Raw genomic sequence first — 18,348 nt, forward strand, 5'->3', positions numbered from 1 at the left:
ATGTTACTTTGTTCCAATACAAATAGTCATTTAACATCCAACAGAAAGTCAAGAAGACAAAATTCATATTAACCTAGACAATGTGATTAAGAGAGCGCGTTCTTTAGGGGCAGCTTGGGGGAGAACATCCTGTCTGCCTACTAAGGAGGCTTTTTTGTGTGGGTACAAATGATACTAAGAGCCAAAAAAGTGGCCAGGATCAAGGAAGACTATAAAGCTCTGGTGAGGCACATGAAAAACATCTCTGCCCAAGTCACCTCCTCATGTGTCCTCCCTGTTAGAGAAATCAGGACAGCCTGAGGCAGACAAATTTTGCAGATCAATGTCTGGGTTTGTGGCTGGTGCTATCAAGAAGTTTTTGGCTTTTATATAACAGTGAGTTATGTTTTTGTGATTTTTCCCCTGTGTGCTACAGGGGAATGGGATCCCCTGACTAAAAAGGGCAGAGAGTCTTTGGCAGCAGGCTGGTGAGATGGACTTTAAACCGAAGGGAGGTTAGGACTTTAAACTAGGAGTCAGGGTGCAAATGGCAACAATTGTGCCATTTCTTCCTCTTGGGGAGCAGGTGATAGCAACCACTGCAGAGTCAGGTGTTCTTTGGTTGCAGCTCAGATTGAAGATCTGTCTTGTCTTGAGGCAATTTAAAGAGATGGGCACTCTGAAATGAGTAACCACCCCCTTGATTCCAACCACAATAAGGAGCAACACACAAGTAGATGCAAGTGAAAAAATAACAGTTTATTAGTGAACAGGATGCCAACAGGCAGTGGTGGGTGGGGGGGATCATAATAGATACCAAGCTGCTAAATCTCACAACCCCACGGGAACAAGAGAGACCAATTATTTCCAAAATGCTGGAAATAATTGTTCCTGAAGTGATGCCTGCCAGAGGCAACTTTATGGCTGAAGAACAAAGGGAAGGTGCCATCTCAACCTTCTCTTCCAAGATGGTGCCTCCCAGGTGACCACACGTTTGCAGGAACAAAGAGGCAAAATGGTGAGAATGCCCACTGGGAAGGCAGGAGTCTGCAGAGCAGTTCTGGAGGCAGATGGAAACTTGCTGGTTCGAGTGGCTGCTGCCACTTCCTCCTGCTGTCCGTGGGCTCTGCCAGCGCTGCTGCTGTGCTCTGGACCATGGTTCTGGGATGGGCTGGTGCGGAAGGAGCAGTCCATCTACATTCGCACAGGGTGCCCAACCCCAGGAACTCACTGGCTTTTTTGCCACCAACAGACATTGCAAAGTTCACTTTAAAATCGTTTCTAGCTGCAAAATGCGGCTTTTAGAATGGCAAACCCAAGGCTGCGACAAAAGGGAGAGGCTCTAGTCCCACAGAAGACTCCAGTCTTCTCTCATAAGTGGTGCAGACTGAGGCAGGGCCAGCCCCTCCCTGCAGCAGCAGGAGGGCACATATGGACTTTGCCCCGAGACAGCTCAGAAACACCAACTGGAGTCCCTCTGAGGCAAGGGAGAAGGGGAGGAAATGAAAAAAGAACCCAAAAAGAGAAGGGGAAGAAAACTTCTGCCAAAACAAAGATGAAACAGCTCTCAAAGCAAACACTATGTAGCAAAAGGCAGGAAACTACCTGGGCAAGGTGATTTTAAAAATGGCTGTGGTCACCACCCACCTGCCACACACACACAAGGTGTGTGAAGAGACAGTAATGATTTTTTGGCACAGATAGCTATGGAATACAGTGATATTATAGATGACTCCAAGACAGGATCATAGGGCAAAATACGTCCAGGGTTTTTATGACTATGGTGTTCATGACTCTCACAGCCCTTCAAGCAACCTGGTAGTTTGATGTTCTGTGAAGTGCCTGTATACCAATGCACTCAGCAAGTGTTATAAACAAGGTAATCTAATAAAGTAGAAATCTATGTGAGGTTGCAGAGCCATGATCTCATAGGAATTATGGCAACATACCTGGCATGGATGGCTGTAAATGTTGTCATGGATGGCTGTAAGTGTTGTCATGGATGGCTATATCTAGAGAGAACAGGTCAGAGAAGCAAGAGTTTTTCTTCATGTGAGAGCAATTGAGGCTCTACTCAGGGACAGATGAACAATGTTGAGAGTTTATGGATGAGAATTAAGCAACAAGCTAATATGGGTGACACTGCTGTGGGTATTTACTGGAGGCCACCTGATGAAGAGGGGGAAGTTGATTAGGTTTTATTTGGGCAACTGAAATAGCGTTGCAGGCCCTAGTTCTCCTGGGAGATTTGTATCTGATATTTGTTAAGAGTGACAACACAACTTGGAACACAGTTCAGGAAGTTCTTGTAGATCAGTGAAGTTAATTTAGATGCAGTGGTGGAGGAGCCAGTGAGGAAAGGTGTGTTCTGGACCTTTTACTAACAAACCAAGAGGCAGTGGTTGAAGATGTGGAGGCTGGGGACAGCACTGGCTGCAGTGACCATTAGAAACTCAGAATCCTGCACTGGGGAAGCAAAATAGCAAGCAGGATTAGAACCCTAAACTTGAACAGAGCTAACTTTGACCTCTTCAAGGGCCTATTTGGAGGAATCTGGTGGGTTAGGACTCCAGAGGAGGAGAGTGTCCAAAGAGCTGGCCAGTATTCAAGCATTTACTTCCTCTGACCTCAAGACCAGTGCATCCCTATGATCCAGAAGTCAGGCAAAGAGGACTCGATCCCAAAACAGATGAGATTCTAGTAAAATTGAAACAGAAGAAAGAAGTCTATGGGATGTGAAAAAAGGGACAGGCCATGTGGGAGGAACATTGTCAGAATATGCAGGGATGTGAGAAGGAAGGCCAAAGGCCACTTGGAACTCAGTCTGACTAGGGATATAAAGGACAACAAGAAGGATTTCTACAAATTCATCAGCAGCAACAGGAAGAATAGGGTAGATGTGTGGCTGCTGCTGAATCAGATGGGTGTCTGGGTGTTGGAAGACACTGAGAAAGCAGAATTACTGAATGCCTTCTTTGCTTCAGTCTTCATTGTTCAGAACAGCCCTCAGGAATCCCAGACCTCATGTAAGAGGAAAAGGTTGGAGAATGGAAGACTTATTTGTAGAGGGTTGGGTTGGAGATGAGCTAGGCAGATTAAACATCCATAAATCTACAGGCCTGATGGGATGCACTCATGTGCGCTGAAGGAGCTAGCAGATGTTGCTAAGCCAGTCTCCATTATCTTTGAAAAAGCACAGAGTGGGAGAGATGCCTAATAACTGGGGGAAAGCCAGTGATACTCCCACCTTCCAAAAGTGTAACAGAGAAGGGCTGGTGGGAGATGTGGTGGTTGGGGGCCATTTGGGACACAGTGATCATGAAATAATAGAATTCTCAATAATTGGTGAAACAAGGAGGGACACCAACAAAACTGGACTTCCAGAGGGCAGACTTTGGCCTATTCAAGAAGGTGATTCAGAAGGATCCTTAGGAAGCTGCCCTTAAAAAAAAAAGGGGGTCCAGGAAGGATAGACATACTTCAGAAAGTAATCTTGAAGGCACCAGAGCAGGCTGTCCCTATGTGCCAAAAGACAAGCTGTTGTAGAAGATGACTGGCCTGGATGAAAAAAGAACTTCTGAAGGAACTAAGGGAAAAAAAGATTATGACCTTTGGAAAAAGGGGCCGGTAATTCAGGAAATATTTAAGGATATGGCTAGGTCATGTAGGAAAAAAAAATATAGGGAGGAAAAAGCCCAATTAAAGCTTTATCTGGCCATTTCTGTGAAGAATAATAAAAAATATTTTTATAAATACATTATTAGCAAAAGGAGAGGCAAGGATCTCTATTCTTTATAATATAGGGAACGAAATTTAGTAACTAAAGATGATGAAAAGGTAGATATACTTAACACCTTCTTTGTCTCAATTTTCAACAGAAAGGTTGTCCTCAGGACGGCTGTCCTCCTGGGCTTGTAGATGGGGACAGGGAGCAGAATGTCCTCCCCTGTTATCCAGGAGGAGGCAGTCAGAGACCTGCTGAGACACTTACATGCTCACAAGTCTATGGGCCCAGATGGGCCATCCCAGGGAAATGAAGGAGCTCGCAGATGAGCTTGTGAGGCCACTCTCCATCATTTTCCAGCAGTCCTGGCTCACTGGTGAGGTTCCAGATGACTGGAAGCTGGCCAATGTGACACCCATCCACAAAAAGGGCAGGAAGGAAGATACAGGACACTACAGATCTGTCAGCCTGACCTCAGTGCCTGGCAGGATTATGGCACAGACCATCCTGAGTGTGGTCACATGGCACCTACAGGATGGCCCAGGGCTCAGACACAGCCAGCATGGATTTAGGAGGGAAGGTCCTGCCTGACCAACCTGATCTCCTTTTATAAGCAGGTGGCCCACCTGGTGGATGAGGGGAAGGCTGTGGTTTGTCTACCTGACCTTCAGCAACGCCTTTGACACTGTCTCCCACAGCACTCTCCTGGAAGAGCTGGCAGCCTATGGCTTGGACAGGAGAACTCTTTGCTGGGTTAGAAACTGGCTGGATGGCCAGGCCCAGAGAGTGGAGGTGAATGGTGTCACATCCAGCTGGGGGCTGGTCACCAGTGGTGTCCCTCAGGGATCTGTGCTGGGTCCAGTCCTGTTTAATATCTTCACTGAGGATCTGGATGCAGGGATCAAGTCCACCATCAGTAAGTTTGCAGATGACACCAAGCTGGGAGCGAGTATTGATCTCTTAGAGGGTAGGAGGGCTCTGCAGAGGGACCTGCATAGGCTGGATAGATGGGCCAAGTCCTACAATATGAGGTTGAACAAGTCCAAGTCCCAGGTCCTAGACTTGAGTCACAGCAAGCCCCTGCAGCACCTCAGGCTGGGGCAGAGTGGCTGGACAGTGCCCAGGCAGAAAGGGACCTGGGGGTGCTGGTCAACAGGTGATTGTACATGAGCCAGCAGTGTGCCCAGGGGGCCAAGAAGGCCAATGGCATCCTGGCCTGGATCAGGAATAGTGTGGCCAGCAGGAGCAGGGAGGTCATCCTTAGACAGATGCAGTGCCGCCTCTCCCCCATCGCTACGTCTAGGCGGGATTCTGACTCGGAGGCGTTCAGTCATAAGCCCACAGTTCTTCCCCTGTACTCAGCACTGGTTAAGCCTCTCCTTGAGTGCTGTGTCCAATTCCTCAGTTTAGTAAGGACATTGAGATGCCTGAATTCATGCAGAGAAGAGCAACAGGGCTGGTGAAGGGCCTGGAATACAGATCCTATGAGGAATGGCTGAGGGAGCTGGGGTTGTTTAGCCTGGAAAAAAGGAGGCTCAAGGAGACCTTATCACTCTGTACAAATCCCTGACAAGCGGCTGTAACCAGATGGAAGTTTAGGCTAGATATTAGAAAGAATTCTTCACAGAAAGAGTGGTTTGGCATTGGAATGGGTTACCCAGGGAGGTGGTTGAGTTGCTGTCCCTGGAGGTGTTTAAAAAAAAGACTTGATGAGGCACTCAGTGCCATGGTTTAGCTGATAATGTTAGGTAACAGGTTGGACTCAATTATGTCAAAGGTCTTTTCCAGCCTAGTTTATTCTGTTACTCTGTTATTTGGGATCTGGAGCATCTCTCTTAAGAGAAGAGAGAGAATGTGGAAGCCTGCCCTGTCTAGACAAGACAAGACACAACTGAGGGGTGGGATCTCTTCAATACATAAAAATATCTCCAAGGTGGGTGCCCAGAGGATGGTGCCAGACTCTTCTCAGTGGTTCCCAGCAACAGGACAAGGAGTAATGGGCATAAACCAAAACACAAGTTACATCTCCACTTGAAGAAGAGCTTTACACTGAGGGTGGCAGACCACACACAAAGACTGCCCAGTTATGATGGGGAGTCTCCCTCCCTGGAGACATTAAAATCCGACCTGGATGAGTTCCTGTGTCACCTGCTCAACGTGACCTGCCTTGGGGAGGATGTTTGCCTAGATGATCTCAAGGGGTCACTTCCAACTCAAGCTGTTTTATGCTTCTGTGACACAATTCTCGATAGCTGATTAGACCTCATGATGCATTGAGTCCTGAGTGCAAGCTTCCAGGGAAGCTGCAGAATTCTGGCAAGGTGCTTTTCCTTATTCGTCAGCCCTAATGAGTATTTACTCTCATTCCTTTAACACGTAGGTTCTTACAAAGTTTGATAGATCCTTGTTCAACTAAGGACAAGGATAAAAAGAGTACTTCTTAAGAATCTAAACTGAACAATAAAACTGAATTATTTAATACCAAGTATCTGATGCCATGTATGATATTTTAGAAACAGACATGTTGAAAACTGACATGAATGTACATTTTATTATTACATAGTTGGCATCTGTGAGATAAGTACATCTTATTTGATTTGTAGCACATACATAAACTGTCCATATTTTTATTTCTGCTTCATGGTGTGGGTCCCTTTACTAAACTTAATTTTACAAGGGTTTTGGTATAATTAGTTTCCAGTTTTCTATATTCCAGTTTCATATTCCAAAATGGAGCTAATGCCAGACTTCAAAGATTTGTGTGTGTTCTTTAAACTACTGTCACTATGTACCATGTCTCATGACAGTCTGTCATAGTGCGAGCTGCAGTACTGGCAGAGTAGCCAGATCATAATATTGTAGTGACACTGTTACACTCTTCTGTCATACAAAGAACTTCATCATTTCCAGTGTTATTTCCAATTGCATGAATTCTTTTTTATGTTATAGCTCAAAAATATATGGAGATGGTAATGCCGTTCCAAGGATTTTGAAGTTCCTTAAATCTATTGACCTCAAAGAACCATTGCAAAAGAAATTCTGTTTTCCTCCTGTCAAAGATAATATCTCTCAAGATATTGACCATATTCTAGAGACACAGAGTGCTCTGGCAGTGGATCTAGGCGGAACAAATCTCCGAGTAGCAATCGTCAGTATGAAGGTAAATATTCTGTTGTGCTTCTAGATATTCTGCAAAGTCCACTGGGCTTTGTGGATATGGGCTTGTGATGCCAAAGAGCTCCAAAACAAAGCAGTCTATTGACTTTTGTTGAGGGACAAAGAAGATTTCTCACCTTCTTTCTTGCCTCTCATACAGTCCTGATACAACTTTCTTACTGCTTTGGTCTTGTAAGACTGATGTTAAACTAGCAATGCCCATTTGGTGGTGCAAGGTTTTAGATGCTTCTTTGTGAGTTGACTACAGACTCTGAATAATAGAACAGCTTTCATATGTGTTGGTTCTCCTCAAAAGGTGACTCGGTTCAACCTGCAAGTTTTTGTATGTCAAGCAAAATGTGGAGGACTCCATTAGTGGACTTTTTGCTTCCTCACTGCCTTACACTTCCATGTAATTGACACACAAGACCATTCTGAGCAACAACCAGCATCTAGCAAATCAATTTACTGGACACTACAGCATTTCAAAGATGTGAATAAAATTCATGATGAGAAGTCTTTCGCCTTTGTCCTCAATAGTATTGGACAATTACGCCTACAGTTACACTCCTCTAGATAACTGATCTAGTTATCTGCAGTTGTATTTGCAGATAACTAGATCAGTTCAATAATAGTTGCCCAGAAAGCAGAATAAGATGCCTGAAGCATGAAGGGTTATGTAAAGTGACCTGATACGGTCCAGAATTTTCACATTCATTTAAGAAATGTCTGACAGATCTTCAAGGTCTTAAAGACAGCTTTTAAAAGTGTAATATTTTTAGAAGCAAAATTGACACCACATTTTTTTCTATGAGTCAACACAGACTGGAAAAAAAGAATGTAAAAAAATTCTGCCCACTTTACAGAGCTTAAAGTGACATTTGTGAAAATCAAAATGCTAGCAAATCAGAGTGAAAACAATCAGACTTTCATAATAAAATTTACACAACAGATGAAAGCATTTAATAGCCAGTGGCAGAATATGAGATGTAATTTTATTTTCACAAAAAAAGGAGATATAAAAATTCCTTTTAGAAGCCCTTATGTCTTCTGATAATATTTGCTGCAGCCTTGTCTTCCAAAACAAGTTCTCTGATGCGCCTTCAAAACTAAAAGTGAAGAAGAAACTAAGCATCCAAAATCCACAAACTCTACCACTCATGTGATACTGAGATGTTGGGACCCAGTACTCAAAGCCATTATCAATTTGGAATTTTCCAAGTTCTTTGGCAACGTTGCCCATAGACTGTTTTGTTACTCCTCTTTGCTGAGTTGCATTAATTCAGTGCAGTTCACTGAGATACATGGTATGGGAGATTTAATATTACACAGGATACCTTCAGCAGTCTCCTGGCTTAATCCCGCAATGTAAACATTGAATTAAGATCAGTTCCTTAGCACACATAGATTCCAAGCAGGCGTCATGAATACTTTCATTACAGAGCATTACTAGGGTTGAAATCATCTTCACGGCCCCTCCCTACCCTCTCCAAAGTATTTACAAGGGCACATAATGACAGGAAAAGAGGGAATGCATTCAGCCTGAAAGAGGGTGGATTTAGTTAGATATTAGGAAGAAATTCTTTACTGTGAGGGTGGGGAAGCACTAGAACAGGTTGTCTAGAGGAGTCTGGGATGCCACATCCCTGGAAGTGTTCAAGGCCATGTTGGATTGAGCTCTGAGCAACATGGTTTGGTTCAGTGTCCATTTCCATGGTAGGGAGTTGGAACTGCATCATCTTTGAGGTCCCTTTGAACCCAGACAATTCTATGATGTATGACACTTGATGGTACTCCAGAGATATTGCAAGTGACTCAGAAGTGTAATTGCTTAGAAGATATTTCTGAAAGTACAGTCAATTTTACCTTGAAATTTCTAGCATTTCTGTCTGTCTGATTCTGCTTTTTTTTTTTCTGAAATGGCATTGTCTTAGACACCACAGAAACCTTTCATGCAGTCAGATTGGAAAGATTTTATTTATTTTTAAAGCACTGTGGGTTTTCTGTCATTTTTAGCATTTGTTACTCTATTTTTTTAACACTTCAGTGTTGGGCCTAAGTACATTGCTGTATCATGGTTTATGCCTAACGACAGTTCCAGCAGCTCTGGTGATACTTCCTCACATGAGCTATGTGTTCCTTAAAATGTGTATTTAATTTCAGATGGGAGGTTGATTACAGAAGCACAATGCAATGCCTAATCTTACCAACTTATCCCCAAGAGCTGTCAAGAATGCTGCCCGCACGCCCAAAAATGAAAGTATTGCATCTGCGTGGTTTTTTTTTTAAGAGATGAGTTATGGCTCTCTACTTTCAAATTGACCTGTAATTTATGTGGAAGAGAAATTTCACCATGACATGCATTTCTCTGGGCATGTTTTGTTGTTTTTAATTTCTAGGGTGAAATAGTTAAGAAGTATACCCAGCTCAACCCTAAAACCTATGAAGACAGACTAGCATTAATTCTAAAGATGTGTGTAGAGGCTGCATCAGAGGCAGTAAATGTGAACTGCAGAATTTTGGGAGTAGGTAAGTTAACAAATACTTTTTACATCTGTGTTTTTCAAAATGAAATTAAATCACTACTCATTAACATAAATGCCTCTGTAAAATGGATCTCATGTACTTTAAGTTCTTATATATACTTAACAAACAAATGTTTCTAAATGGCTGAAAATGAGAAGCTGACTATAAAGACTGAAGTTTCTACAGTTTGTAACAACCATTAAACAATCTGTTAAGTTATGGTAAACTATATCTAAAATGTGTTTTTGTAGTAATCTGGATTTTGAAGCTCTCTGCTGTCTTGGCCTTGTGAATTAGATGCTCAGTGTTTATCAAAACAGCTCTTTGCTGTCTGTAAGCCTTTCTTTAGGGCTAGGATCAGCTCTGCAGCAGAATTTTCAGATACACCAAGGCAAACTAAAAAGGTCAGAATGTTAGGAGTAAATTTGTAGTTAACAGAGACAACAGCAGCTCTTCTGCTGACTTCTAGTTCACTTGCAGTACAGTTCTGTGTTAAACTGTGCTTATATCAGACAGGACTTGTTCAGTTTAATGGTGACCAGGAAATTTGGCCTTAAATATCAGTTATTTATGAAGATGTTGATTGATGTGTCCTGGATTTTTAAGAAGGATATAGAATATTCATTTTAGCTGAGAAATGTTCCTAAAGGAAAGTAGTTTGTTCCAGATGAAAACTTACCTGAATCACTCACTACAAAGAAAAGTTAACTTGAACATGTATTCTTTAAAAACAACGTTAAGTACACAAAGCCATAAGGAGTAAATGTTAGCCCTTCAAATCTTTCTTACACTTTTAATGTTCAATTCAGCTGCTTGTTTTGGAGCTTTTATGGCTGCTTTCCATTACAGCATTAACCCTGGAGCCATCTTCATATGTGACTCAGTTATATAAGCTCTGTACAAGAAAATGTTCAAACTTTATCGTCTAGAGCTAAATATCTCCATTACAGAGACTTGTTTTTCAGTGGTCCTGAGAGACTCCACCAACTGTGGAAGCTGCTTCAGCTAGGGAAAACTAGGAACAGAGCCTATTACTGGCCTGTTCTGTTCAGTAGGCAAATCTCTGGACACAGTTTTGATCTTTCACAAAAACAGTGTGTTTTTAAGGAAAAATCACTCCTCTAGGTCTAGTAATTATTTTTAGTCATTCTAAGTCTTGAGAGTTACAGCAGACTTCTGGACACTAATAGTGTTCCAGGGTTTGAATAATTTATTTTTGCTGTTATGTCTTTTGTTCACCACTAACAAGAAACGGAGCTCTTCACTGATTTGCTGCTATGTTGCCTGAAGTAGGAACATTAACTCTCTGACTAACACTAACCACTACCCATCTCGTTACTCATAAGACACTTGGTGCATTGTGATTAGAGGTGTGGCATGAACTTTTACTTTGAGGGTGACTGAGCACTGAAACACACTGCCTGGAGAGGTTGTGGAGTTGTCTTCTCTGGAGATATGCAGAACCCACACAGACAGAATCCTGTGCCACCTGCTGTAGGTGAACCTGCCTTAGGAGGAAGTTGGACTAAAGAATCTCCAGCAGTCCCTTTCAACTAGAACCGTTCAATGATTTTGTGATCTTTACATGTCAAAAGTTGAACTGCCAGTAATACTTCAAAAATGCTTACTTTCATGCTCTGTTTCAAAGCGTAGTATTAGGGGAAAAAACCTTGTCATTAGAGAAAGAAAAATAGATTTTTACTTAAAGTCTTTTACACAGATTTAGTTTTCCTTTTTCTTTCCTCTGTTTCTGGGACGCAGGTATTTCCACAGGTGGACGGGTAAACCCTCGAGAAGGAATTGTGCTTCACTCTACAAAACTCATTCAGGAGTGGAGCTCTGTGGATCTCAGAACGCCTATATCTGATGCATTGCACCTGCCAGTCTGGGTGGACAATGATGGAAACTGTGCTGCTCTAGCAGAGAGGAAATTTGGTCATGGAAAAGGAATAGAAAATTTTGTAACACTGATTACTGGTACAGGTGGGTATGTTGTAGTTCAATGACACCCAAAGTCCAGCACCATCACTTAGAGGCTCAGGTGTTCTACAGGCATAAGCATTACCACTATGCCTGGAAAACCAAAAACTATTCTGCTATACTATTTGTTTGGTTGAGGGTGCTTTTTTATTTATTCAGGCAAATAAAACCACTTCCATAGTTTAGACTTTTCGATGAAAGAAATTCTTCTGGTACTGCTGCACAGGCAAGTAAGGAAAATCTGAGGAACTTCAACTGGAATAATTTTGCATTTTGCAGCTTTATAGCTTAATTCTCTTTCAACTTTAGAAATACAGAATATGTATCTAGAAGATAAGCAACTGAATATAAGAAAGTATGCTTAAGTCTCAAATGCAAATGTGGAGTAACTTTTCTCTTTGTTAAGAGAAAAGTATATATATTTGAAAAGAATATATATTTGTTAAGTATATAATTCTTTATATGGTGGCAGTAAGAACTAGCTGATGAATCTACACCCAGTTTGGGAAGGGCGGCCTGTACATTTATATGTCCTGGCCCTTTAACACACCAATTTAACTGTCTAAATAGTTTCAGAACTTCTCTTCTGAATTGCAGAATTTTAAGGCCACTTGGATAGTTTTCTGCATAAAGAGCATAACTGACAAGCTTAAAAGATCTGTCACAGTTCACTACCATCCATAGGTTTAAAAAAAAATAAAAGCATTACATACCGTTTTGATCCATACATGAATAAGAGGCAGCTATGAGCTCGTGTAATAGGTGTGTCAAATCACTGAATCAAATTACTTTATCTAGTCTGTATCAAAATAAGCAAGTATCAGTGTCTTGTAGAACTGGGGCCTTTAAAAATTGTTGGGGAGCAGGGGGTGTTTGTCTTTTTTTTAAACAAATGAAGTCTTCATATCTTTGCAGGAATTGGAGGTGGAATTGTTCATCAACACGAATTGATCCATGGCAGTTCTTTTTGTGCTGCTGAGCTTGGGCACATTGTTGTGTCCTTGGATGGACCAGAGTGCCTGTGTGGCAGCCAAGGATGTATAGAAGCATATGCCTCGGGAATAGCGTTACAGAGAGAAGCCAAGAAACTGCATGATGGTATCTATTTACTCTGGGTTTGAAAACACAGTTACTAAACTGCAGTATAGGAAGACATTTTAAAAGAAGGTATTAATAAAAAATTAATCTGCCTTCTTTTTCTAAGAGGAGACAAGTATAGGTACACAGGCAGCCTACATAATACAGATATTTTTCAGTAGCAAGGAGCATTTGGAACCACTGGTCTCAGAACTCTTAGAAGCACACAGTAGAGCTGGTCTTTTCTTTTTAAGCTTGCTGTAAACTAATCTGACAGGCATTCTGTGACATTTAGTTTCTTAGTTATTGTCTTTCAGCAAAAGCTTCTAAGTCTTAAATAAGTTTGAGAATATTTATATTTTATTTATTTTTGGGTCCAACAAGACTAGTGAATTGCCACACTAACTTTGAGTTTGATTCCCTACTTCTGCAAGTAGTATCCTGAATAATATGGATATGATTATTTCAGTTAAACTCAGGGTTGAAAAGATTTTTCAGGATTCAGTATACAAGTAAAAGAGATGGAAAGATTTTAAGTGCCTGGTTTTTCACCCTCTGACTTGCCACATTATCATGTTTTCCTCTCGGCTTTCTCTCATTTTCAGATGATCTGCTTTTAGTCGAAGGAATGTCAATGAAGGAGGAGGAGATTGTTAGTGCTGCACACCTTATTCAAGCAGCTAAACTTGGGAACACAAAAGCAGAGAGCATTCTCAGAACAGGTGAGAACATAGCCTAGAGGGTGAAACACTTCCATGATTGTATTTTAGGGGATACAGAAATGGTAGTGCACAGTAGCACTAAAAGCAGCCTGTACATGTTGAGGCCCTCTCAATATAGAAATGGCAAATGGTAATTAGATTTTGAATATAAATGTTGGAGAAAATGTCAGCAGAAGTGTTAAAAGTATCTGTTCCACAAAAAAAACCAAAAAATTAAAAGGCTCTGCAAAGATGGAAAATGCTGGGACTTTTCATTGTAGGCAAGTGAATGGCTGGTCTGAGGTAGGAAGGGCAGTTTATGTTATGTGCTACTTTACATGGTGGATTTTACTGATTTTCTAGTTTTAAGCACAGCCCTCCCTCATACATAGTGGTTAACACTAAGGTGGTAGAGAGATGCTTTCCTATTTTCTTCTTGCTTACAAGCATGCCTAATGCCTTGTTTTGTCTTTTCACATCCATAATGTTGAATAATGCAATATTGTGCAAAAAAAAATTTGCCTTTTCTTTTTTACTTTTGAAAGAAAATTTAATAGCAGACACATATTACCTGATAACATAAAACTCTGTGGAACAAAACACTTTACTGACTTTCCAGCTTTACTTGCTGTTAACAGAACTGTTTCAACTACTGATGCCAGAACAGCTCTGAGTATTCTACTCAATTTCTTTTTACTTCATCTTTCAGCTGGGACCGCATTGGGCCTTGGCGTTGTGAACATTCTACACACCGTGAACCCGTCTCTTGTGATCCTTTCTGGAGTTCTAGCTAACCACTATGTTAATGCTGTCAAAGATGTGATAAATCGACAGGCACTGTCTTCTGTTAAAACAGTGGATGTGGTGGTTTCAAATCTAGCAGATCCTGCTCTTCTTGGAGCTGCTAGCCTGGTACTGGATTATACTACCCGTAGAATATACTAAAAAATTACAGAAGAATTACAGAATTGGACTATTCAAATTCCTAATGGGTGGAGGGAATACTTTGCCCTAAACTTTTCTCTGATGAGAGCAGCTAATGAATCAAAGTAGTGTTCTGAGTAGTTAGTGACTACTTTATCATTTCCTAATTGAGGTATTATCTTTTTGTATTTTTCCTAAATTTCAGCTGACTTCACTGGAAGTAATGTGCAATTCTGGTTTTTTAAGCACCTCTTGTTGTTAAGCCTATACATTACTTTTGAGTGTGGCTGAATTATTTATGATCATCTCTTGCTGTATGGGGATATTGTGTATGGTGTGTAAAATTATTATAACTCTTTGGGGATCCATATCTCATTTCCCACTTATGTGAAATGAGACGTTTACCAGCTTTTGTTTCCAGGATTCCACCCACAAAGTAAATGTGATGTAATCACCAGTAGGAGGTAGTCATTTCAGTGGGTGGAAACAAGGGCCTCTAGAATTAAAAAAAGGCTACACTTAAAATTCCTTTTCATGAAGGACTTGGTAGAGGCTACCAAGTTTGTTTATTAGATCATCTCTAAAGGCCAGAGTCCTACTTTAGAAGCTTTGCATATGAAGGAAAAAAATTACTGTTTAATGAGCTTACAGCCTGCCGAGGAGTCCAGACAAACTGATAAGTAGTTGCAGTGATGCAGTGAGCATCTTTGTCTTCTGGCGATGGCCAGTAGTAAATTGTTTGAATTTTAATCTTGAGGGATTTCTCAAGAGACTTAATCTACTACTTTCAGTGAGGGGGGGTTGCTTATTCTTTGGTAGCCAGTTAGCTGAAATTCAGCCACAGCTGATCATAGAGAATCTACCTTTCATTGCAGAATGACACAGTGCATGCCCTCAGCCATTCGGGTGGCTGCAGATGCACTGTTCTTGTCCTGCTTTCACCATCTTTCCTGCTTTCAGGATGGAAAGTCAAATCTGACCCTTATCCTTGCCTTCAGAGCATTCAGAGGCCTAGGAGAAAAGTATGGCAAGTACCAGTGAGGGCTTGCCCAAGTAAACTGTGGTTTGTATTTCTCTAATGAGTCCTTGATAGACAGTGCTGTCTTTATCCAGCTGCTTTTTTAGCATACTTTCAAGATGCTGGAGAATTTGAAAAACCAACCCATCTATCAGCTAATCCAGAAAGATAGCTCTGGAGGAACAGTCACAAGACTTTTCTGTCCTGAATTTAATGACCTATTTTGACATCTAACTCAACCACTGATACTCTCAGAAGTCCAGTAATGTGTTAGTACAGGGGCTATTTCCACACTTGAACTTCTCCTCCAATCAAAATGAAACAATCTTCTGCAATCATCTGCTATACAATGAACTTGAACTGAACAGTTCACTCGCTAATTCTGGGATATAATCTATACAGATTGTCTTTATTTCACCCTGTCTTCAACAAGGAATGCTTACTGGTAACTCACATATTCAGAGCAGATTTCAGAAACACTGGCAGATCTCCCTCCTGATGTCTCCAGAAACAATCATGCAGCCTCTATACCATTGGCAAATAACTGGTTCTTAACTGTTTGCCATGTTATACTAGGCTTTATGTAATCAAGTTTAGTTTTAGTTCCTTTTCCTACAAGTCTTGGTTTACTTGATGATTCCCATTACCTCAATTACCAGAGCATTAGCTCTATGAGCAGGTCAAGGAGAAACTGGCATTTCTCTGCAGTGACAGTAGCTCAGATCAGAAGTATTGAGGTTCTAACAGTGAGGAGGTCTGTCATTTGATCTTTCCATCCTCTGCTATAACAAGGAATGCCTGGCTGGAATGCCTGGCAAAAGATGGGACCAGGCTTTTGCTTTCCAGACCCTCTGAAGCTCTCTATTTCTGGTATCTCAGACTCAACATGTTTTTTCGTAGCAGCTGAAGGGAGAGTGCAGGCACAGAAAAAACACAATAGACTAAAACACAGTTGAAAAGTTTTACACCTTTAACATCATGTTAAGAAAACAATTCTTCAAATGCTTTTGAAAATGCTTTTTTTCTGTCAACTGGTCAAGAACTTGCTGTATATGTACAAGCAGGTTATAAAATCAGAAAGAATAAAAAATCATGTTTAATAGCATAATTAGTGGTTTTCTTTGTCTCTCCTTCTTTCCCTGTTTAGAGGCATCCTTTGAACTTCAGGTACTTTAATGTGGACCAAAGATTTTATGGATATTAGCCCCCTGTTGTATGCAGTCCCAGGAGCAAACATCAGATGTTCACAGAATATCTGCAGTGATGTGCTCTGGCCCAGTGTCCTTTAGAATAGCCCATACCATCAAGTTTAGTTATTCAGTATTTTGAATCTTTGATATGCCACCCAGAGACTTGAAAATAACAAATTCATTTGTTTTCTGGTGGTCTTGAAGCACTGTCTTTCCTCAATTTAATTGTAACAAAATTATCAAAAACTTGCACCTATTATCAATGGAGGCAATGGCAATTTTGTATTAAAACACAACACAGAGTAAGGTGCAGACAGAATTTACACTTGGATTCAGAGAAAACTGATCACTGTGTCAATTTCAAATGCCATGGAGATACCATAGGCTTTAGTAAGTATAAAACACATGGGCTGTACACCCTTTGAACCATTCCAGGTAATTGTATATGGATTAGAACTAGTGCCACAGGACATGGTTCTGCAAAGGAACATGCCTGCGTGACAAGTACTGCTGGAGGAATCCTCTAGGCAAGGACTATAGACACCCATGTTATCCATTCTGAAATACAAGCCAGTAATCTATGTTTGCCTCTTAACTGGTTGCTCAGGAAAAAAAAAAAAAAAAAAAAACACAAAACAAACAAAAAAAAAAAAAAAACTAAACATGAGCAAGAAAGATAACACCATGGGTTTTTTTATGGCTGTTTAAAACTTAACCATGTTCCACAGGCTACGAGAATGAATGCACAGTGCTGTTGTTTTCAGCTTTTCCCTGCTTTCCAATGAACCCATGACCTCTCCATCCCCCTTCTTCTTTACAAATGCTCATTGTAATTTCAGACTGCCTGGCTGCTGGCTGCCACCTGATCAGAAGATAAACAAAGCAAGTTCTATACCAGGACGTATTCAGCAAGAGTCCACAGCTTCCCTCTCAATACTGCATGAGATCTTCACGCGCATGCAGCTGGGATTATATCTGAAGGACAGGAAGCATCCAAGTATTTTGCCAGATTCCACTGACTAATGCTAGGAAGATAAGCAACAGTGGGAAGTTAAAGCCAGTAAACAGGAGGCCAGAAGTGTAGCACAATACTGCCACATGAAGTTACAAAACAAAGTGAGATAGTGACCTCTGAAAAAAACAAGTCAATGTTTAGAAACACAGACAAGGGAATTGATTTTCCCAAACAAACCTGAGAATTCTTTTGCTCTGTCACAAGGTCTAAGTACCTAAAACAATTCTCAGACACAGAAAGGAGTGCTGTGTCTGTTTCTAAGTCCCCCAGTACACGAGAGACATAACCACACCAGAGAGAGCTCAACAAAGAGCCACAAAGATTATAAAGCAACTACAGGTTTCTTCTGTGAGGAAGGGCCAAGAGCTGGAACTGTTCAACCTGGAAATGAGAAGGCTTAGGGGAATCTTACCAGTGTATATAATACCTGAAGCAAGAGTGCAAAGAAAATGGGCTTCTTTAATTTCTGCTATGACAGGAGACACTGGGCACAGACTGAAGCACAGGAGGCTCCATCTGAACATCAGAAACACTTCTTTACTGTACAGGTATCCAAGCACTGGCAAAGGTTGCCCAGAGAGGAAGTAGAATTTCACTTCTTGGAGATCATGAGAAGCTGTCTGGACATGGTCATGGGCAACAGGCTCAATGTGGTTCTGCTTGAGCAGAAGAGCTGAACCACATGACCTCTAGAGGTCCCTTCCAACCACAGCCAGTCTATGACTCTGTGACAGCACTGATAAAGGAGGCAGAGAGCTAGCATACTTGAATGCAAAATTAAGGCAGAAGAGGTAATTGCAAAATCTCTGCACCAGAGTTAGTGGAGGTAATCAGAACCCACAGAGCTGCATTTTAAGTGTTCCAGCAGGATAAAATATGTCAAAAATCTGCAAACATATTCTTAACCTCTGCAAACTCAGCATATAAAATACTGCTTTAACTTCTGTAACATTGCTTTGGCCTTGAATTCGAGTCTTTGCCCATTTTCTTGGATTGCAGCTCTAACCCACATCCATAGCCAGATAAAACATTTGGTAAGACAGGAAAATGTAGTGGTC

The 18,348-nt window shown here is 41.2% G+C and overlaps 1 protein-coding gene across 3 annotated transcripts in view; it reads left to right on the forward strand.

Annotated features, from left to right (window-relative positions):
- Nucleotides 1–16,190, forward strand: part of GNE (glucosamine (UDP-N-acetyl)-2-epimerase/N-acetylmannosamine kinase) — a 34,331-nt gene extending 18,141 nt beyond the window's left edge. For all 3 annotated transcript variants that reach the window (XM_064403736.1, XM_064403738.1, XM_064403737.1), the window contains exons 7-12: nt 6,653–6,863; nt 9,259–9,388; nt 11,147–11,368; nt 12,281–12,463; nt 13,048–13,164; nt 13,853–16,190. In XM_064403736.1, coding sequence (XP_064259806.1) covers nt 6,653–6,863; nt 9,259–9,388; nt 11,147–11,368; nt 12,281–12,463; nt 13,048–13,164; nt 13,853–14,088 — 1,099 coding nt within the window. In that variant the 3' untranslated portion in view covers nt 14,089–16,190. The remainder of the gene's footprint in view (nt 1–6,652; nt 6,864–9,258; nt 9,389–11,146; nt 11,369–12,280; nt 12,464–13,047; nt 13,165–13,852) is intronic.
- Nucleotides 16,191–18,348: the final 2,158 nt, after the last annotated feature.

This window comes from Passer domesticus, chromosome Z (genome assembly GCF_036417665.1).
Source record: "Passer domesticus isolate bPasDom1 chromosome Z, bPasDom1.hap1, whole genome shotgun sequence".
Taxonomy (NCBI): Eukaryota; Metazoa; Chordata; class Aves; order Passeriformes; family Passeridae; genus Passer; species Passer domesticus.